Source organism: Cheilinus undulatus, linkage group 16 (assembly GCF_018320785.1).
Source record: "Cheilinus undulatus linkage group 16, ASM1832078v1, whole genome shotgun sequence".
NCBI classification, from domain to species: Eukaryota; Metazoa; Chordata; class Actinopteri; order Labriformes; family Labridae; genus Cheilinus; species Cheilinus undulatus.
Genome location: NC_054880.1, coordinates 8,017,749 through 8,040,998, shown reverse-complemented (window position 1 = coordinate 8,040,998; position 23,250 = coordinate 8,017,749). Strand labels below are relative to the sequence as shown.

At 38.7% G+C, this 23,250-nt stretch overlaps 2 protein-coding genes across 2 annotated transcripts; both read left to right on the top strand.

Moving 5' to 3' along the window:
• Positions 1-1,768: 1,768 nt before the first annotated feature.
• Positions 1,769-9,886, top strand: LOC121523979 (major histocompatibility complex class I-related gene protein-like). The gene is made up of 7 exons (XM_041809113.1): positions 1,769-1,904; positions 2,348-2,605; positions 5,142-5,420; positions 5,519-5,821; positions 6,578-6,685; positions 6,852-6,869; positions 8,914-9,886. Exons 1-7 carry the CDS (start codon positions 1,814-1,816, stop codon positions 8,955-8,957), a joined length of 1,101 nt encoding a protein of 366 aa, XP_041665047.1. The 5' UTR covers positions 1,769-1,813; the 3' UTR covers positions 8,958-9,886.
• A 4,555-nt stretch (positions 9,887-14,441) lies between these two features.
• Positions 14,442-22,534, top strand: LOC121523982 (major histocompatibility complex class I-related gene protein-like). The gene is made up of 6 exons (XM_041809117.1): positions 14,442-14,707; positions 15,146-15,409; positions 17,046-17,324; positions 17,414-17,698; positions 18,613-18,714; positions 21,414-22,534. The coding sequence occupies exons 1-6, from the start codon at positions 14,659-14,661 to the stop codon at positions 21,461-21,463; spliced, it is 1,029 nt and encodes a 342-aa protein (XP_041665051.1). The 5' UTR covers positions 14,442-14,658; the 3' UTR covers positions 21,464-22,534.
• Positions 22,535-23,250: the final 716 nt, after the last annotated feature.

The following is a 23,250-nucleotide window of genomic DNA, read 5'->3' as shown; positions in this document are numbered from 1 at the left end:
GAACAACCTGATTGAAAAACAAAACAAAACAAAAAAAAAACAAAAACAAAAACTTATCGCCACGAAAACGTCCTAATGCAGCAAAGATAGCCTTTAGCTGCGTCAGCTATATAAAGGTACAGTGAAACTTATGTAGCTATGTAGCTAATGCTAAGCTCACAAAGCAGCTGTGCATATATATAAACTATGTAGCTAAGTTAGCTTTAGCTACATGTGCTAAAGCTAACTTACTAAGGCTAACTTAGCTGGAGATAACAGAGCTACATAGAACAGGGGTTTTTAAAGTGTGGGAGAGTAAGCCTCCCCTAAGAAGAAATTATTCATTCATGGACCCCCACCCACATAAAGACTCATTACACATTTTCAAACATTTATGTCTAATCTATAAACATTTTCAGAATTAATATATTTTTGATATTTTGGCCTGCAGATGTCCTTAAACATCTGTTTTTCCCTCTTATTTAGTGGGAACTATAAGTTTTCATCTGCACACTTGATGCAGGATTGCACAACAGTTGACTCTCCTCCACCTACAGCCTTTCCTGGTACTTGCTTTTGGGCTTCAGTGACTGAAATGCCTTTCACTTCCTGTTAAAAACTCCCCTAGTTTGGTCACAAGACTTTTTTGCTCAGTCCTGTGATGACCCCAGGTTTACACAGCCTCATGCTGTCATTAGCTTGGACATCTCTGCAAATTAAACACTGTGACTTGAGCATCATCAGGATCAATGTGAGGAAATTCCTAACTTGAATAGTTGACTGTAGTCCCTATAGTAACTATAAGTCTATCTATTTACTCCATCCAGAGAAGAAGTTAGCAAAGCAAATCACCTTTTTTCTGGTTTATGGTTTCATGCCTCCCCTGAAGTTCTGTGGTGCCCCCCAGGGGGACTTTGAAAACCACTGACATAGAACATAGACAAAGCTAAGCTTATAAGCAGGTATGTAAACTACAATAATTTGTTTTCCATGTAGCTATCTAAGCTTTAGCTACATTTTCTAAAAATAATGATGCTAACTTAGCAGCATATAACAGAGCTATGTTGCTAACATAGCCGTAGCTAAGCTCACAAAGCAGCTACACATCTACATTATCCACGTAGCTAAGTTAGCTTTAAGTTTGCTAAAGCTCACATTGCTAATGCTCAGGTTGCTCAAGCAAACTTGGCTCTGCATAAATGAGCTACATGGTTAACAAAGCTACAAAGCTAAAGCTTAGTTCATAGCTATGTAAGCTACATAGATACATTGTCTATGTAGCTTTGTAGCTTTGGCTAGTTTTGTTTTGGCTTTTGTAGTAACATTAATTACCTAGGTAGCATAGCTATGTTAGCTTTAGCTAAAGCTAACAAAGCTTAAGTGAGCCCACATTTGTGGAACAACCTATAAAAGGGATCTATGCATATTTAAATCCTGGATTCTATCTCTGATCTTTTTCTCTGTTTTATTATTATTATTATTATTATTATTATTATTATTGTTATTCCAAGATTTATTTTTTATTTATTTATTTTTTTCCATTTGGATTGCATGATAAAATGAGTGAGTAGGTCACTTTTGTAATTTTTGAAGGACTCTTTCCAGGCGTTTTTTAATACAAAATGAAAGAAATACATTATCACAGCTGCTGTAGACTGAGTGGATCTTGTTTATTAGAGACTTCTCTGTGGGTGGCACCTTTTTTATTCTGAGAAGTGTTGTGTTACTTTGGAAAGTAGGAACATCTTTCTATGAGGAAGTGAAGAAATACAGTGATACACAAACATCCCCACAAGCAGCAGAGACTAAAACCAAATGAACTCAGCTCAGTCATATGAGTTCTGGGCAGCATTTAAACCTAACATATCAGAACAACATGAAGATTTTATCTGTTTTTTTCCTTCTCTGTTGTGTTTCATCTACAGGTAAAACCACAAATCCTTCTGTCACTTCTCTGTGCTCTCACAGCTGAATTTATGAATGTATTGATAAGTTTAAGCATTCTACAGTGCTGTTTGCTGGTGAACTGAGACATACTTTTAGATCAGATGATCAGAGTGAGAGTACTCATGTTCAGTTGTTTTATTTCTCTGTGTCATGACTTCGTTCAGCAGCGCTCCCTCTCTTCAGCTTGGCTGGCCAGCTGCGAAGGACTGACTCTTCATTTGCTCTAAAAATGTGATGATAAATATACTGGTAGAAAGACAGGCCAGCATTAGTAATCTGAGGGAGGCCTCATGTCTGCAGGACTGGGACTTCTAAATAATAAATGATCATTTTCACCTTTCTGCCACCTACATATATTTAAGCATGCCTCCACATTAAACACAAGAGAAACTTTCCATATAAAAATGTCTTTTTCTTACAGTGGAACACTCCGTGGAATTTTTCATCACCGCATCTTATGGACTTCCAGGTTTTCCAGAGTTTGTGGCTGCTGCTGTGGTTGATGGAATTGAGTTTGCACATTGTGATAATAAGACATTACAGTTTCATGAATGGACAAGAGAATTCACAAACAACTACCAAGACCGCCTGAAGTTGTTTTCAGAGGAATGTTTGATTGGTGCGGACCTCTTTAGGGCTTCTATTTCTGACATCATGCAACTCTTCAACCAAAGTGAAGGTACTGTATCTCTATGTTTATATTCCTCTTTTAGAGGCTTTTTTTTTTTTTTTTTTTTTACTTTAACCAGATTTTCAGAACAAAACAGATGCTCTCTTTGGACACACCTCCTTCATCCCTCCAACGCCCCACCATCCTGCCTCCAATCTTCCTCCACCCCTGTGTCTTCCTGTGTCTTTGACCCTGTTTACACCTAGCATAAACATCCATGTTGACTAATTTGAAATCGAATGTTGTCCTTACTGTTGGCTGTGAAGGTACCTCAAAGTCCACTGATGACTGTTCTGTATCTGATAGCTCAGACTACTACTACTCTCAGACAAGGCTTTTTCTGGTCTGAGGCTGCCAAAACTAGATTTGCAAATATTGACTAAAACCAAAATAAAACAGTTATGAATTAGCTTATACAGAAGTCTAGATTAGAAAAGCATGCATAGGTCTTTCATGCATGGGGGGGGGGCATGGCTCAGACTACACCTTTATGGTCATTTTTGAACTGTTTCCAAATGTTTTCATTAAATGAACTAGAGCTCTAGAAATATCACTTTGAGTTTATAATAAAGGATTTTTGACATCTTATTTTCTTGGTAACCCGACATTTAAGGTGTAATTATGCAAAAGGAACAAAGGGCGCACTCACACTAGGCCATCTGTACCGTGCCATATTCTGGCCATGCTGAAGCACATTTGACCCCCTCCCCTGTCCCTCCTTTGGCCCGCACTCACACTGCTCAGTGCATAGGTGTTGATGACTCAGTATACATAAGTGTTGTTTTTTTGGCTGTAAAATAGCAACAAATTGATACGATATCTGATCTGACACCAGAGTTATTTTACCTGACCCGGGATCAGTAGGCTACGTTAACTATACAGAGACCAGTGAGGAGAGAGAGATAAAGTGGTTCATAGGTTTAAAAAATATGTGACTTGCTGTTGTATATATTGCTTGGTATGTCTTAGCTTTACACTGACATAATAATGTCACATGACTTGTCAGGTGATTCAGACTATAAATCTATGGAGGTGCATCCCCTGTGTCTATTTGTCTGATGAAGGGCTTGGGCCTGAAACATCGAATGTGGTGATAATCTTCATTAAAGAAGCCTTTGGAGCAGCTTCTGGTGTGCAGACTTATTCATCTGTTTTACTTCTTGATGACATGAAATAGAATTCAAGGTAAGTTAATTCAGTGGATGATAGTTTGGCATTATAATTTTATAATAATAGAGGTTAAATCAGCCGTGAGATCAACCCCTGCACACACTTGTCTGTGTATTTGGCACTCTCCTTTACGCACGGAGGATGAAAGGTGTGTGTTATTTTACTGTGAGCTGCTGTTTGTGACTCAGTCAAGGGAAGAAGCTTTATTTCACAAACTAAAAAATTCTCACAGTCGTTAAAGCCGGACTTTGCTAGAAACTGGTCAGAAATGTGGACTGGACTGGGATCCATTAGAACAAGGTCATAATGGAGCTGTGCAAAGTTACATTCTTCAGCTCTGATAAAATCTTTGTAACTAATTGAAATACAATGAGACCAAATATATATAGTTCTCTCTATCTCTCTAGAATAAAAACCTGCTGTCTTTAGCATGCAGCTGCTGCCTGGTGTGCTCTCTGAGGTGGGTCATTTTGTTGTTACCTCACATTCCCACGCTTGTGCTCCTTCATTTGCATCCGTGCCATGCCTAGGCCCACCTCGTCCTCCCGTGGAAGCATGCCGCACCAAAGCACGGAACGAATGCACTCATACTGGCCAAACATATCAGACCTTAGGCTGAAACGAGCCCAGTGTGAGTGCGCCCAAAGATGTTTTCATGTGGTTGGACTGTGAGTTAGGCCTGCTGCCTCATAGCTCTGTTGGCAGATCACCTCAGGTTATTTACCAGACAGGACTGCTGTTAAAAACAGTCATGACAAGTAAAGCCTAAAAAAATCCATTACTACTTTAGACAAGAAAGCAGCTGTGCTATTGAGGTAATCTGGAATGGGCCTTTTGGAGACCCAAAATGTAAAATTTCAGAAGGCCTCTATTACCTGCAAAATGTCATGTATGTCATTTGTCATGTTTATACCCTCAAAGGTGTATTTCACACTGATGTAGTGGTCAGTCATGAGTGATAGTACATAAGTATCTGTGCTTTCAGCTCTTCAGGGCTCCCATTGTTCTTCTTGATCCTCCAGTCATTAATAGGAGCTCTGGGATGACCCTTACCATGGTGGGTTAGGAATTAATTCCAGTTCAACCAAGAAGCAAGGAGACAGCATTAAAGAGAACAGAGGTTCAGGAGGAGTAAAACAGGAGACAACAGAGGACTCAGTTTATGAACATACAATAATATTATACATGGAGTTAGAAACACAAGGGAGGGAGAAGACAAAACAGAACAGGAAACAAATAAAACCCAGAATCATGAGGAATAAAATCCATACTGTGACACTTATAACCTGCTATCATGATTACAGATGAGCTGATACATGCACGATGAATATTCAACTGTTCTGAATGCCTCTTTTCTGCTCCTTCTGTCTCTCAGGTGTGCACATTTTGCAGTCGATTAGTGGCTGTGAGTGGGATGAAGAGACTGGAGGGAATGCTAATTTAGCAAAGACTGGCTATAATGGAGAGGACTTCCTAACATTGGACCTACAGACGCAGACATGGACTGCTCTAAAACCTGAGGCCCTCCCTTTAAAGCTCAGAGGGGAAGCTGACAAAGCTGCATTATATTTTATGAATCAAATCTACAACCACGACTGCCCCACTGGGCTGAAGGAGACGGTGACCAGTGGGGGAAAGTTTCTGCAGAGAAAAGGTAAATAAATGCACTGATGGATTTCATCTCTCTCAAGACGATTCAAGAGAAAATGAAAGAAAATGTGAAATATTGTGTTTCCTGTTTCCCTCCATCAGTGCTTCCCTCAGTGTCTCTCCTCCAGAAGTCTCCCTCCTCTCCAGTTAGCTGCTTCGCCACAGGTTTCTACCCTGACAGAGCTGCGATGTTCTGGAGGAAAGATGGAGAGGAGCTTTATGAGGGTGTGGACCACGGAGAAATCCTCTCAAACAATGATCAAACCTACCAGATGAGTGCTGACCTGAACATTTCATCAGTGAAACCTGGAGACTGGAGGAGGTATGAGTGTGTGTTTCAGCTCTCTGGAGTGAAGGAGGACATCATCACCAGACTGGACAAATCAATGATCAGAAGCAACAGCGGTAAGTCTAGTATCAGGGATAAATCTGGTCAGATGTGGCATTACTAAAAAAGAGATCACTGGTAAGACTGATGAGGACAGTCAGAGCCAAACCACTGACTCAGAGTAACCTTTATAACAACAAGTGACCGCCTCTGGTGCAGAAAAGTGAGCTTATGTAGAACAACTGCAGTTCTTAGAGAGTCCACTTGAGACCTGTTCCAAAAACAAATAAAGTCCTGTTAGGGCCCATATTAGTCTGCCATTTTCTACAACAGGAAGTCAACAAATCATCCCAAAAAATAACAAACCAGTGTTCAGTTATCTTGACACCACGTTAAAACTCCACAATACAAATTAAAATTGAGTCTTACTGTCAGCTATTAGTTCTCATATACTGATGATCTCAACTGTAACCTCCACTAAAACAGTAAATCCAAACATCTTTGTTTATCTGGAGTAATCCTGAAGAAAGACAAACATTTCCTCTGTGCATAGTTCAGTCCAGTCCTCCTTTCAGTGGTGGATCTTCCCGCACTGCAGAACTGGTCACAGGTAGATTTACCCACACATCAAAATCCACCACAACTCTACTTGTCCCGGTCACTGCATTAGCATTTATGTTGCTCACACGGCACAGAGAGTAGGTCATAGAAAATTACTTCAGTTTTATAATAAAGGATTTTTGTCAACATATCTTAAAGGTAAACCAACATACAGGATGTAATTATTCACTATTTATCTGGTAACAGAAACTCAGGAACAGCTTTTGTTTTAGTTCCAGATTCTCCTCCTCGGTTTCCTGTTGTTATTGGAGTTGCTGCAGGACTGCTGCTCCTGTCAGTCTGCATCACTGGATTCATCATGTGGAGAAAAAAGAAAAATGGTGAGGAACACATTCTTTCTAGAAGCTTCTGGTTTAAAGACAAAAATCTGCCACAGTGTTTACGTTTTCTGTTCTGTTAGATAAGTTGATTAGAGATCATGAGGCTTAAAGTACTTATTTTTGTCCTCCTGTCATAAATCTTTGTGATTTCTCATTTTTATTTCAGGGTTGCAGGCTGTTCAGCGTAAGTAAAATCCTGTTCAATTTCATGTCTTGATGTCTAATATGTCAGTTACACTAAAACTGTTTTAATCTATATAAAAAAAAAACCTTAATATTCTGTTTTTTCTCATCTAGATTAATGGAAGTTTTCTTCAGCAGTGTTGAAAATAATAATTTCCACAATAAATTATGATATAGATCAAGGTGATTCTGTATGGATGCAGTTAGATACTGATTGTATTTTTTTTTAATCTAGATATACATTATAAAGACATGTATAATAAACCAGTAGTTTGTATTTATCTGACAGCTTGCCTCCTCTGATTAATAGTCACTATGTGCAGTGATTTAGAAAACTGAGGATGCAGATGATGTTGATGCATCATAAAATCCAAACAAATTGTTGGCATGATAATCAGAATCTAATCAAATCCTGAGACCAGTTAAGATTCACATCTTTAGTTAACATTAAATTACATTTTTCAATAAGCTCTTTGAACTACAGCCGGCTGCATGTTCTTGCTTAAAAAGTGACTTTAACTTAATCTGACTTTGACAGAAGTTCACGGTTTCATGCATCATTTCTGTTCGTCAAATAAAAAAAAAATAATGCTAATAGTTATTCATTAAAAGACAAATGGACCTGTGCCTACACTCTCCTCCAAAAGTGTTGAACACTGAGGCTGAATCCTTTATTTTTGCTGTAGACTGAAAACTTTTGGGTTTGACATCAAAAGATGAATATGAGACAAGAGATCAACATTTCAGTTTTTGTTTCCGGGAGTTTACATCAGGAGCTGATAGACAACTTAGAACAGTGGTTCTCAACCTTTTCAGCCTGGGACCCCCAAAATAAAGGTGCCAGAGACCGCGAACCCCCACTGTGCCTGAAGGTGGCTGACCACAGCCATGTACATTCAAGAATAGTCATGTTTAGACCATTAGGGGGTAAAATGGACGAGCTTCCTGGGGCCTGGCCAAACTACGGGTCAGCGAAATCATGGTCCATTGTAAAGTTAAGCTGTGGTATTTATATTTAACCTGAATAATTACTACCACTCTTATAAAAAAAAACAAAAACAAATATCTTTTGAATCCATTTGTGTAGTAAGAAGCCCTCTTAGAAATGAAAAAAAAAAAACAGACCAGGATTAAAATAGGTTAAAAATAGCAAAAAAAAAAGGTGGAAAAGGTGATGAAATTGGAATTTAAAAGTAGCTGAAATAGATGTGCCAACAATTACAAAAGTGGCAAAAAGAACCAAAAAAATGTTAAAAATGGGTTAAAGCGGTAAAAACAGGCATATTAACTGGTAAAAAAGGATTAGAAAGTCACTGAAATGGTGTTAAACTGGCAAAAATAGATGGACATTTGGTAAACTGGGATGGAAAATTGATATAACCTGGCAAAAACAGGTCAGCTGTGGCAGAAACTGGCCAAAATGGGCATATCAAATTATGAAATGTGATGTAAAAAGTGGTAAAGAGGCGTTAACAGTGGCAATAAAGGGTCAACAGAGCCAACAATAGGTGGAGAGTGGCAAGGTTTGGTTTAGAAGTGACAACAACAGGCAGAAAACAGAGGTGGAAAGGATTTAAAAGTGACAAAAAATGTGTTTTAAGTGCTAAAAGTGTTAAAATTGTTGGGAAAAGTGATGAAAATGGGTTAAAATTTGGTAAAAATTTGGGTAAAGTGGCAACAGTAACTTAAAAAATATTCAAAGTTTTTTAAAGGCATTATGAGACCCCTCTCAGTGTCTTGCAACCCCCGATGAGGTCCTGACTCCAACATTTAGAACCCCTGACTAAGAGGATAGCACCATTTGTAACAGAACACCAAATTTTTAGGTGAGCAAAAGTATTGGAACCAGAATAAAAGCTAAAATGTTGATCTCTTGTCTCATATTCATCTTTTGATGTCAAACCCAAATGTTTTCAGTCTACAGCAAAAAAAATAAAGGAACTGGCCTCAGTGTTCAAATACTTTTAAAGGGGAGTGTATCTCTGAGCTGAATGTTGATACCAGTATGAGTGAAATGTCCCTTTATTGGCTTCTTGTCTTCACAGGGGAACAGGATAATCCAGAGACGGTGCTGGACTCCAGCCTGTGAGGAGTCAATAAAACTACCAAGATAATTTAGACTGTAATTTTATAAATAAAATCTAAGTACAACCATTACTATTTTATGAAAGTTACTACAGAATAAAAGAGAAGTCAAGTTCAGGAGCTGGAGTGATCTGAGACGACAGCAAAAAGTCAGCTAGAAGTACCAGCTTATAGAGATAATGTGATAATATCTGACTTTAAATCAGCATGTTGGAAATGAGGTTGTTTAAATTGTAGATTTTAGATGACTGTAAAGTGTGTGAGTTTTCTGAAAACCTTTTATTGTTAGTCTTTGAGCCTCTGTTGGCAGACCAAAAGAGCTCACATTATTGTAAAGTATTTCCCCTGGAGGGCGTCAACATCTGTGGATCAAAGTTCCTCTATTAGAGGTCAGTCTTACCTTCAACTGTTTATTTCCTCCTCAGATTAAACAGGTGTGTTATTGTTCTAGACACTAGCAGGTCAATGATAAAAACACTGTTCTTAAAGGAAGAGAGATTTATGAAAACAAATAAGCTGTCTGAAAAAGAACAGAATTTTCCATTTTTAATTATGGCATAAATAAAGAAAACATTATGAAAGGTCTTTTATTTATTATAATTTTTATTATTTATTATTGTTTAAATGTCTGTCTTCATCATGTTTACTGTTATTATTACTGTTGTTGTTTTGTGTTTTTAATACAATTTCCTTCACTCAGACTGAGCTGAGCTTTATTTTGAAAGTTCTTTTTATCTAATTCATGTGCAGTAATGAGGTCACTGGGTAATAAGAGTGGGTCTGTTATTTCTGACAAATGTGTCTGTTTTGTTTGAAACTAAATCTTTGATCATTTCTGTGCTGTCGTCTTAGTTTGTTTTAGTTAGCATCTAAGAATGAAATTTGTTTCTATGTTGGTTAATGTGCTCTGTTGTCCCTCAATAAATTCAGTTTAATAAATCCTGAAACATTTTCTCTGATCTGCTGAAACCATCAGGTGGCCGTTATTCAAGTGAGTCATTTCAAAATGTTAAACATTCACTAAATTAAGTTAGCAAACATAACCAAAGACAGTCAAGTTCATCAGATTCACAGTGATGTGATCTGACTTTGAATGCTTTAAACAAAAAGGCTAATCTCTCAAAAAGCCAGGAGAAATTAAAAAACTTTGATTTTTAGAACAAAACTAGGACACACTGCAGGATGTTTGGTCTGAACATCTTTTACTACCAAGGAAAAGCTGCTGGACAAAGAGAGTGAAATTAAGATCAACCCTTAATTCTGAAAACAAACAGGGAATAAAACTGTCTATCAAAACTGACTCTTTCATGAACAACACATCATTACCGCCAGCTGAACCACAGGTATTTCTATCCTGTATATATATCTATCATGAAAACAGGGGAATGCCCATCATACAGGCATGCCTGCTGTTGCCATGGTGATCCAAGGCGCTGTCTGTAAGTTTACAAGGAAAAATGCCCCTAAAGTTGGGGAATCTGCTCGTGGCTCTGCTCTGCAGTTGTGTGATCAATATAACAAACATGACAGAAATCCATCTGACCAGTCAGGAGCAGCTGATCATGGTTGATTGTCAAACCTTCCCTTATACACTGAAAGATGCCCTGAAAGTTAGTCTGACTTCCTAGTGATTCATTATGGTCAAATTAATGTTGGAATCATCTGAAAGTCACACATTTGGCTTTAAACCAGAATTTTTGCTCCGTACTGTGTTTAGTGGATATTTTAGTAAAAGCTCTTACAGCTAGAGGTCAACTTTCGGCAGTAGTTTCTCTGTTCTATTTGTGTTAACTGTTATATTCATGAAACCAAAAATTGCCCGATCTATTTTATAAAGCTGCTCTCTGTGTTATTTGATGACCTTTTTTGATGGCAGTACATATCCACCAAAACCTTTGTAACATTGGTAACAATATTAAAGTTGATAGTGAGCACCTGTCCTGTAGACACACCTTTTAAGGTGCGTTCAGACCAAAAGCGAATTTCGCCTCGTCGCACTACGATTTCACATAGAAAGTCAATGTAAAGACGCGAATTCTCGTGGCACGACCTTTCGCGACCTGGTCACGTGTAGGAGTCGAATTCGCGCCCACACGCAAGTTCAAAATGTTCAACTTTGGCGAAAAAATTTGCCTGAGGTCGTGACTCGACGGCCAATCAGTGTTGGCAGTAGAGGATGACGAGGATGACATCAGCAGTGGAGGAGAAAGTAAACATCTCTGTGCAGACACCGGAGCTGTCCAACTCGACTGAATGTAAAGAGATCAACTATACAAGGAGGATGACTGGATAAAACTCACAGAGGAGTTTAAACCATCCGGTAAGTGCATAAACTACATGTTTGACACTTGATTCAATACTGTAGGTCTGTGAACAAAGTTAGCTGCTACAGCGGTTAGCTTCACCACAGCTGCCCCTCGCTGTCCTTTTCCTGGTTTAATAGCGGTGATTCAGAAGAGGGTCTGGCTGCAGACCTCGACAAAACCTCTACGCAGGGGCGTTCAGCTGGAGACTTCGAAGACCTCTAAGTTGGGGCGGACCTCTAAGTTGGGGCGTGTTAGGTGTTGTTAGCATGACTACATTGCTGTGCTTACTAGACCTTAGCATAGCCCCGTACTCTACACTGGGGTGTGCAGCAGCAGACCCTGACCCCTACTCTATTAAGACCCGAGTGGTTCGGTTTAGGCATTAAAACCCGAGTGGTTAGATTTAGGGTAAGCCAGTGGGCAAGCAGATAGAGCAGAAAATTCGTCACGGGCAATATACGTCACACCCTGGCATAGAGGTCCACGGGCCTGGGCAATGTACGTCACGCCCCAGCGCAGAGGTCTACCCCAGCACAATAATACCCAACTGCAGCCGCGGCCCCCGTACAAACCACGCCCCCTGCACCCGCAGCCACCATACAAACCACACCCCCGACAAAAGACGCCCCCTACAAAACACGCCCACTTGTACTATTAGCTTGGCTTTAGCATTTTAGTTTCCACTGGTTAGGTTTAGGGGTAGCTCATTGGGGTAGGCATGTTTTGTACGGGGCGTGGTTTGTAGAGGCTGCGGCTGCAGGTAGACCCTTCTCCCCCAGCGTGCAGGTCTGCAGCTGAATGCCCCAGCGTAGAGGTTTGCTCGAGGTCTGCAGTCAGATGCCTCTCATGATTCAATGTGACTTTACCAGGGGGGAAATAGGCTAAAGTTTACTGGAGAGGCGCCGGGACACGTAAGAGAGGGAGAAGCGATGCACAGATGCAGACGCAGCCCCATCACAGGCTGTCACAGGTGGGTGAACAGAAGACGAAACACCCTGATTGTGTGGTAAACAGTAGCTTTACAGATTGTTTTACTTGTTTGTACCTATCAAAAGACAGAATTGACACAGAAAATGTTTACATCTTCATTAATAAGGTGTAGTATAAGTTGGAAACATATCCAAACTCTTTACTAGGAATGGATGTAAACCCTGTGACTCCTCTCTGCTGCTAAAATACCTGCAGACTGCCACACAGGTCTGTTATTAATGAAACTAAGGTCTATGGAACAGAAAGACTACTACTAAATAACAATCTATGATTTAAGTGAGGGTATGATGCATATAAAGAGGAGGGAAAAATCAAGACTGGGTGAAATCATGGTTTGGACTGTGATTCATCTATAAGAATTCTTATGATGTCCAGTATTTTGTAATCAATGCTGACCACTAATAAGCATTTATGTTAATTGTAAATCTCTAAGCCATTGCATTCTGCTTATGATTTTTCCACTGAATGAGAGCCTGCATGTTCATTATAGTATATGTATCACTTTACTTTGATGTTAGAACAATCATAATACAAACCAGGTAAAGAACAGTGACCTGATAGTCAGAACTTTACTGCTAACTTCATGTGGTTTCACACAGCTATGATGGTTTTCATACAGGGAAAAGGGGGACAAAGAAAACAACCAGGGGAGAGCCAAAGACAGATGATACTTCTACAATCTTCAGTCCAGCCTCATCAGCTGTACCTGTTCACTCCAACCTCCTCAGAAGACAAGTTTTTATTCAAGAGCCTGGTTCCTTCCCTGTGAAGGTTGATGCCCCTCCAGAAGATGCTCATTGCAATTTAAATACTCAAAGTACTGTCATAATCCAGCTCTGTGTTCCTGAATCTGGAAATATTTGAATAAGGTGACTGGAGCAACAATCTTTGCAAAGAATGAACCCTAATTTTTCTCTCATATAGACATCCTCACAGTCTAAACATTCCACAGTCGTTATTTAGGAGTATAAATATGTGTTTGTTTATTATATTGTCTGCAAAATAAAGGCGCCTTAATTTTGGTAGAAATTACTCACTTCATGTATTTTTGCTTGGCCATAAATTTGGGGTTGATGGACATGTTTTGCTTAGTGTTTGCTTCAAAATGTATTTTACATCACAATCACAAAGTGTTATGTTGTAGATGAACTAATCTGTAAAATATTTAGATGTGCAGACTACACTACATGACATTATCAGCTACACCAGATTAAGGTTTAAATGCTCCTTAAAACATGCATTTGACTCAAACAGAACATAACAGTACCATATTACATCATTTATCTTTATTATGCTGTCAGTTAAAGACAGGATGCTTAATTTGTTTTTGTTTTTTTTCAAAAGGTATGCTATGGATTTATTTCAATTAGATTAAGATTCTGTTAATAAAGACTGCATTAATTTAGCTGTAAAAAATGTAATATTAAATGAACTTGTATCGATAGTATTGGGTGTTTGAACACTTGGGATGCCGTGGGACAGCTCTCTCTGCAGAGGTAGGATGTGAAGCTCTCCCTGAACCAGATGACCTCCTTTATAAGTTGCCAGAAAGTGAAGACCCTTCTGTATGACTGACCAGGTACCTGCAGCAGAGGAAACATATCATTTAACTGATAGTGGTTAGTAGACAAGGAGTTATTGGCACTTTATAGGCTACAGAATATTTTCTGCTTTAAGTGCACCTACAATACAAATATAGGACTGATTCATCCAAAACTTGTTAAAAATAGAACAGAGCACGTTGAGTAATCTTCCCAAGGACATAACAAATATTTTCATTTTGTTGTTATTACGCCAACAGATGTACAGTGAGACAGAGTCATTTCGGCATCGTTATGACTCATTTTCGTTGTACTTTAATGCCACTGTGTAGTGTGAGATGTTAGGTGTGACTCTTTGAAGGTGAGTGAAACTTAAACTCACCGTTAACAGACGGACAGGTGACCCGCAGCTGTGCAGGACCGTACCTGGATGGTTTGTGTCCGTCAGAGAAATCCTGGCTCTGATCCGAGTGTTAAAATGAGATGTGAATGTACACATGACGGACCTCCTTCACATATAGAGCTAAAACACGGATATTCAGCGCCGATTTCCGTCATTTTTTTATCACAGCATGAATGGGAGAAACAAACTCTGCGGGTATTTACTAGAAGTCAACCCCCTCCTCTGTCGCTTCCGGGTGTGGGGGCGAACATTTGAGAACACGGAAATATTCGCGCTGCAGGTCGAGCAATCAGGCGACGTGAATCTGAAGGGGGGAGATAACATTTAGCGAGGGACACGTGTTGGACAGTGACTCTAGAGCTCAGGGTCTACTTAGCTCTGATGTCTTTGCAGCTAGAAGACAATTATCTGCAGTAGTTCCTGTTTTCTGTTTGTAACGGGCCAGGGTGTACTTATTGAAACACCATGAGGACAGTTTTTGTGTTGCTTATTTTGTTTCATGTGGCATCTACAGGTAAGACTGTAACACTCTCTGTTACTTACTGTTAATCTCCTTGGAGTTAAAAACTGCAGGCTGTTGTTTCATGTTGTGAAGCTAAAGAATTCTTTAAATTAAAATGCTTCTAGGTAAAAATGGCCATTTAAAAAATCTGCATTTATCCAAACTATTTTTAACAATAGAAGGTGATACATGACATTTATTTGACTTCCTGCCGGTCGCTACACAAGCAGCACCCCCTCAATAAAGTTGAAGTTGAAGTTGAGTCTGTCAGAGACTCCATGAAGTATGGGCCAACTCAAGGTGAACTGATGGAGGCCTCACTTGTTTGTGTTACAGATCTAGGCCTTGTGAATGCAAATAATGTGATTATTACATTTTAGTTACTCTTGATAAACCTCCATAGAACGTAAATGAGAAACATGCAAGCTAAAAAGTGTCTTTTTCTTACAGTGAAACACTCCCTGGAATATCTTTTCACCTCCTCCAGTGGACTCGAGGAATTTCCAGAGTTTGTTGGTGCTCTGATGGTTGATGGAGTTCAGCTCTCATACTGGGACAGCAACAGTAAGACAGTGAAGACGGATGACTGGACGACAGAATTCATGAGAGACAACCCAAACCATCTGCGGTGGTATTCAAGGGAGTGTTTGAAGAATCAGCAGGACTTCAGATCTCTCATGGGCGGCATCAGGCAGCACTTAAATCAAAGTGAAGGTACTTTATATTTATAATGTTTTAAAGGTTTTCATTTTTGTTATAATTTCTCTGGATTTTTAGGTGAAAATAGACACACATTCTTTATCCTTCATCCATCATCCTGCCTCCATGTTTTCATGTTTTCCCCACCCTCCTAACCTGTTTCACCAGCAACTGTCTGTGACCCTGTTTACACCATGCATTAACATCACTGCTGAGTGACTGAGTGTGTTTTGTGGCTGTGTGTTTATGTGTGAGCCTGCACATCTATGTAAATCAGTGGTTCTCAACATGGGGTCACAAGACACTGAGAGGGGGTTACCAGATGCCTCCCAATAAACAAAGATTTTTTTAATTATTTCAAATTGTACATTTTACCCATTGTTATTATAAAAAAGGAAAAAATGAATGAATGTAAAGTAAGAATGTGACCATTTGGTTAGATTTCTGCTGAAATCAAAGTAATTTTTAAAAAGTCCTTAAAATATTAGTCTGCACATGATGATTCTTGAATTTGCAACGCCATGTTAAACTTTGCTTCATCCACCTTCAGGTCAGTGGGGGTCTCCGGTCTTTGGCATCTTCGTTTTAGGGCCTGCAGGCTGAAAAGTTTGGGAACCCTTGATGTAGATGACTGATTTGAGCTTTGTGTTAGTGTTGTTAAGACTCATGTTACATTATACATTGACCCTGATACTCGTTTACTCATTAACTACAATAAATTAAGTGTATCTTTCATGCTGGTCATAAATTTGCCTCATGCCCTACACTGAGATTAAATATCTAATCACTCAGACTGCACCTACAGGAACACATTAAAGACCAGCACACTAAGCTGACCTTATTTGCCGTCCACCAGTCACAAACAGGCAGGTGCATAATAATTTGTGAGCATGTGGGTAGTATTACCTTTTAATCATTACTCACAATATCACTCAGTACCATCTGTAATGATTGTTTCATGTTCAAAGTTGTGGCCAACACCAGCCTAAACCGCTAAGGTTTACATGATACTTACAAGACACTGAAATACAAAACAAAAAAGAGCAATAAAGCAATGACAGGAGCAGCTCATCACAGTGCATATCAAACAGAAACAAATCAAATGTTAACAGAATGTTGCTCATTGGCTTTTAGACCTTACACTCCTTATTAGACAGCAGCTTTAGTTTTCTTTAGTCAAATATAAAGTGTCCTCTTACGCTGATGAAAGGCATTCAAGTTGAAACACTTTATGTGTAAACAAAAATTGGAGTCTCTCTTCATGAGACATAGAAAACAGATCAAGACAGTCTTTAGGCATTTTTACAGAAAAGCTGACATCTTAGTTTGTGGTACAGAGGACAATAGAATAAAAAGTGCATTTCATTTTCAACTTCACCCAAATCACACAAAACACATGTTCGCTCCTGCTCAGGTACAGCATTAAACCGACCTGTTTCCAGAGCAAGAGGAAGGATACCACATCAGAGCTGTTAATAATAATAATAATAATGATAATGATAATGTATATTTTAATTGTAATGTTATTGTAATATGTATGTATGTATTATTATTATTGTTTCAATTACTACCACTTTAAAAAATAAAGGGCATTGTGCTTATAGCATAAATTGCTGAAATGTAACTTTTTTATCGTCCTTCTGTCTCTCAGGTGTGCACGTTTTACAGATGAGAGGTGGGTGTGAGTGGGATGATGAGACTAGAGAGACTGCTAGTTTTATAAAGTATGGTTATGATGGAGAGGACTTCATGGCTCTGGACACACAGCAGTTAACATGGAGGGCTGAAACATCTCTGGCACTGCCTACCAAACTCATATGGGATGCTGACGAACCTAGATTAGAGTACATAAATCACTTCTACATCAATGACTGCCCCAGACGACTGAAAAAGTATGTGCCCTATGTGAGAGAGGTTATCGATCGAACAGGTAAATTAGATGACCTCAATGCATTTTTTTTCTCTCAAGATGGTTGGAAAGAAAATGAAAAATATTGTGTTTCTGTTTCCCTCCTTCAGTCCTTATCACAGTGTCTCTCGTCAAGAAGGCGTACTCCTCTTCAGTCAGCTGCTTCGCCACAGGTTTCTACCCTGACAGAGCTGTGATGTTCTGGAGGAAAGATGGAGAGAAGCTTTATGAGGGCGTGGACTACGGAGAGATCCTCCCAAACAATGATGACACCTTCCAGATGACTGTTGACCTGGAACTTCCCCTTGAAGACTGGAAGAAGTACGAGTGTGTGTTTAAGCTTGATGGAGTGAAGGAGGACATCGTCACCAGACTGGACGAACTGCACTTTACTAGTAAGACTGGTGTTAGATTTAGTTTTGGTCTACTCAACTACTCAAACAGAGAGGTGTCCACTTGAGGGGGCTCTAAAAAGACAAAGCAATCCCTGTTAGGTCCCATATCAAAATTCCAGTTTCTACAACATGAAATGCATGATTCGTGCCAAGCTCATAGACACAGTTTTAGTATTGGAAACTATTTCTTTATTGGTTAGAGAAAAACTGGATTTGAATATTTAAAGTTTCTTTGCTTTGTATAAAATTAAGAACAATTATTCCTCTTTATGAGAATTTTAAATCTGAACAATAATACTGTCAGTGATAATCAGAAATGAAGGCCTGGCTTCAAATAACAAGCCTCCTTCTTATAAAGGCTTGGCGTCCTCATTAACTTTGTAAAAAAAAAAAGGCCCATTCCTTATTTAAGGAGTTATGGTACTTTCTGGATTAAAGTGAACCTTTCAGGCTTTCACTGTAAGACTGAACAGTTTTAGGTTATTTAAAAAACAAGTTCTGGAAACATTAAAATCCAAAGCATTTATCTCGGTCTATTTTCCTGAATCAATAGAATGCAGTTTTGGTTTTAATGTAAACGGTCCTCAATCATTCAAAGTATTTTTAGTAACTTTCAAATCATTTGACACACAAAAAAAATAATCAAACACAAATGTACGAGTAAATCTTACTAACTGAAACTAACTCATTCAGTTATACAGTGTATGGTAAAAGTCATTGAGTCATTGAGGGCCCATTTGTTTGACCAAGTAAAACTGACAGTGGTCCTTGTGTCTTGAATGTTCATAACCAATGAAATTAAAGTTAATTCAAACAAGATTTCCAGTACATGTGTTCAGAATTATGCAGCATGCTGTGATAGGTTATAATGCTGTTGATAAACTCTGTGTTTGAAGATAACTTTTCTTTTTTAGGTGCAGATTCCAACGATGGGTCGTATGTGTCTGTTGTAATTTTTGCTGTTCTCCTAAAAATCTGCCTGATCGGATTCTTGATTTGGAGAAGAATGAAAAGAGGTGAGAAACACGTCTTTCTTAGCAGCTTCTGAAATAAAAAAATCTGTCAGAGATTTGAGCCAGAAAACAGACTTTGTCTCTTCTTCTATGGTCAATGTAAGGTCAAAGGGCAGGCTAATGGTGTCAGTCCTCTATTCAGAGCGTAATTTTTTTTTTAATCTGAGAGGATCCTGTTTCTCCTGAGTGGGCGTGGCTTCATCTCATTCAACAGACACGCCCACACTATCCTGCAGCAGATTTTACAGCTTAATTTTTCATGATTTTGAAGCTTAATTATAAACTTTGAGATGTTTCATTTGACCGGGGGTTCATAACACAGTAATCTGTCATACAACAAACTCAAATGCAGATCTATTTTTTACTTTACAGGGTCTTTAATTGTAGAGCCGACATTCATCCTGCCACAAGTTTGATTGATTATCAGTCTTTATAGAACTGATGGCCCTCTCCCCTTCTGCCCTCCTCTCCAGATCCTCAGGAGAGCCCCAAGCCTGAGAGGGGCGGAGTCAGACAGCTCAATAACGTTTAAAGCCACAGACACAGAAACAGCTCGATCTGAGCAGGGCTGAAACAGAGGGGTTTTTAGACATGCAAACTCCAATACTAGAGTGTTTTTTCAGCAACAAACTTCAGACCTAAGTTCTGGGGACCTCTGAGACCAATAAAATCTTCTAAAAAGGGTAAAATATGTCCCCTTTAATTATATAGATGGGTACATTGAACTAAACCGTTAGGAAAGTAATATCAGACTTCAGAGCTAAGCCATTATAAAAAAAGCAAAAAATGTGCCAAAATGGGTCAAAATAGTAAAAATTGTCAGAAAAATTGTTGGAAAATGGGTAAAGAGGGGTAAGATGGGCTTTAAAAGGCATAAATTGGTTAAAAGAGACAAAAATGGCATAACAGCAGCAAAAATTGTAAGACAAAAAAGGGTTTAAGGTAAAAAAAAATGGGATAAGGCAGCAAAGATTGCTCTAAGAAAAAAAAGTGGTAGAATAACATCAAAAATCATAATTTAATGTAGTAAAAAGGGTTTTAAAAAATCACAAAATAGGTCAAAAGTGACCAAATTTGGTTGTAAGAGGCATAAATGGATCAAAAGTGGGAAAATATTTCAAAAACAGACAAAAAAGGCAAAAAGGGATACAAATTGACAGAAAAAATGGTAAGAAAGGGGTTAAAATAGACACATATGGGACAACAGCAGCAACAAATGGTCGAAGACTTGTAAAAAGTGGCAAAGAAAGGCCAAAATTTAGCATTAAAGATAGTGATAGTGAAGATAGTGAAAATGGGTTGAAAGTAGCAGAAATAGGTTAAAACCGGCATAGAGTGGTTGTAAGAGGCAACAATGGGTTAAAAAAGTGTGGCAAAAATGGCTACAAAAAGCAAAAAAGGGGTAAACAACTGGCATAAAAATGGTGAAAAGTGGTTAAAAAGTGGCAAAATTGATTGAAAGAAGCAAAGTAGCAACCAAAATGATCATTTACAGTAGTGAAAGGCAAAATTTGGTTGTAAGAGGAAAAAAAAGGATGAAAGTATAAAAAATATGGGCTCAAAAAGAAAAATAAATTATAATCAGGACCAAAAAAAATGTTGAAAAGTGGTTTAAAAAGTTGCAAAATGGCAGAAAATAGACAAAAAATGGGATTACTGACACAAATAATGGTTAAAAGTGGCAAAATTGAGTTAGGGGGCAAAGAAAGGCCAAAAGTCACTGTACAAAGTATTTAAGGGGTTAGAAAATAGAAAATAGAAGTTTTAAGTGGCTAAATTTGGTAAGTGTGTTAAAAGTAGAATAATCACAGCAAAAAAGGCTTAAGAAAGACAAAAAATGGCATAAAAGGAGCAAAAAAGGGTCTAAGGAAGACAAAAACAGGCAAAAATGGGTAAAAGTGCCAAAAAATCAATCTTTACAGCAGTGAAAATGGGTTAGAAAGTATCAAAAAAGGTTAAAAGTGGCAAATGTTTGTAAGCTGTGAAATGAGTAAAAGGGGAAAAATTAGCAGAGACAGTGATGAAAAGGGGTCTGCATGCAGCATGAATAAGTAATTCAAACATCAGAACCCAATAACATCTTTTCTGTTGTGTTTTTTATTTCAGTGAGAACTTGGTAGTTGATTTTGTACTGAACTGTTTATTACATGTAGACCTCATTAGGTGAGGTTGTTGAGATAAGATCATTGTGGGTTTCTACCTCACCTGTACATGTGATTTACTTTTATTCACATTTCTCTGTCTGGCTGTGCTTTTACAAATGTGCTTAATAAATTAATTAATTAATTTATAGATGGATAAACTAAACTAAACTGAACTAAATTTTCCAGGGTCTAGCACACAGGGGGCCCATGGACATGAGCAAAGACATCAAACATTACATAAATGTTTTCAGCTCTCATTTGTAACCTACGTACTCCCCATTCTTGTAAAAGCAAACATAAAAGTTTAGTTCATTTTGGCCTAAACAAAAATGTAGCTCATTTAAAAAGTGAAACCCTTGCTTTTTAAAATTCTATGTGCCTTTTTTCATAAGGTGACCAGTGTGAGTGGGCTATGTCTGATGAAATGCACCACTTGTTTAGCTCAGGCGGTTCAGCAGGCACCCATAGACAGTCTGTAGCTCTCAACATTAGTCTTGGGATTGGTTCCCAGTCTTGGAGCTGTTTGATTCATGTCTTACCCCCACTCTCTCTCAACAGTGACGAGGACATCTACGCTGACCGTACTTTTGTTACCTGACAGTCCCTAGACATCTGCTCACCTTCTCATCCCCCCTCCCACCTTAATCATCAGAGATTCAATGGTCAGTCACATCGATCGTGCGAATGCCATCGCTCACTGTTTCCCCAGAGCCACCATCCCCATGATCCAGAAGAAACTCCTGCACACCCCGCGTGACGAACATCGTGCTTCAAGCTGGAACTGACGACAGCACTTTCTGAAAATCCGAATGTATCAAAATGGATTTTAATTTGCTTTTTAATGTTTTAAAGAACACAAGAAAGACTGTTTTTATCTCCACCATCATCCACAACTACGAAGAGGAGCGCCTCAACAACCTCTGGGATCTAAACAAATGGCTCCAAACCTCCTGCACCACCTATACTTTACTTTAATAGATGGTTTTGATATTTTATGAGATCTTGAGTCACCCTTCAGACATTATGGGATTGATCCTGAGAGGCGGGGTAGCTGATTGCTGTCCTAAAGCTTCTTATAGACCCTGTAAAGTCAAATCCATAATTTGTGTCTTAACACAATAGATATATTGGAATATGGTTGCTGTAAACATGAAAACACTGAAATCTACATGACTGAATTTTGGATTGAGCCACATCTCTCCCTCACAATAATCCCTGGTCACTCGAACGCACCGCTCCCTCAAACCACACCCACATCCCTGCTCCTCTCCACACTCCCTCCCCACAGTCTCCAAATCCCCGTCCACACCACCAGCAGACAATCTCACCCACCAGCTATCCGACTTCTCCAATTTAATCCAAATCCACCTGCCAGCGCTCTGTGCGTCAGACCACAAACCATGTCTTATTTAACATGATTTTATCTCAGCCAAGTTCTACTGATAATGCACCTGTTTCTTAGAGAGATTTCAATTCTATGTCTGCTGGTAGGTGTGAGGAGATTTATGATTCTGTGTCTTTAACTGCCAAAATTTTAACACAGAAGAGCTCGTCCCTCTTTTTACCCATGCTTGTAAATCTGCCCTGGACTCTGTTGCCCCTTTTAAAGAGAAAAAGACCCAGTCACAGGTACAGCAGAGTTTATTTCAGCACAGGCCTTGCAGGCTGTCTTTGTACCACAAGCAAAGACAAAGACAATAAATTACTAAAAAAAACTTCTGAATACAATCTGATGAATGATAAAAACGCCCTCAGGTGGATTATTAGTTACCAAAAACACCTCATGTATCAAATGAGATACAAAAAATGGATATGTTCATTTTTATGGAAATTTTGAGTTTTTGGATTTCAGTAGAAAGTGAAATAAACATTTCATTTCCAAAAAATCAGAATTTTCCACCTATAATTTGTGTTTTCAGGCTTTACAGGGTTAAAGTCCTTGCACTGGTTGCCTGTTTGTTTCCGTGTTGATTTTAAAATTCTTGTATTAGTTTGTAAAGCTCATAGCCTCGCCCCAGACTACCTTTCAGAGATGGTTTTAGTTTATGAACCTGGACGGACCCTCAGATCCTCTGGGACTTCTCTTGTGGCTTTTCCACAGAGCAGAACTAAAAAGTATGGTGAATCTTCTTTCAGCTTTTATGCTCCAAGACGGTGGAACAGCCTGTCAGAGGATCTGAGAGGATCTGAGACTATCAAGATTTTTAAACACAAGCTGAAAACTCATTTATTCAGTCTGGCTTTTATGTCGTTGTTTATGATTTTTATGACTATATGTGCTATCACAATCATTGTTCTGTTTCACTCTATTTTTAAGCATCATCTTTAAACCATCTATGTTTTTATGTCCAGTTTTATAGGCTTTGAATTATTTGGAATGTTAAATCTTTAACAT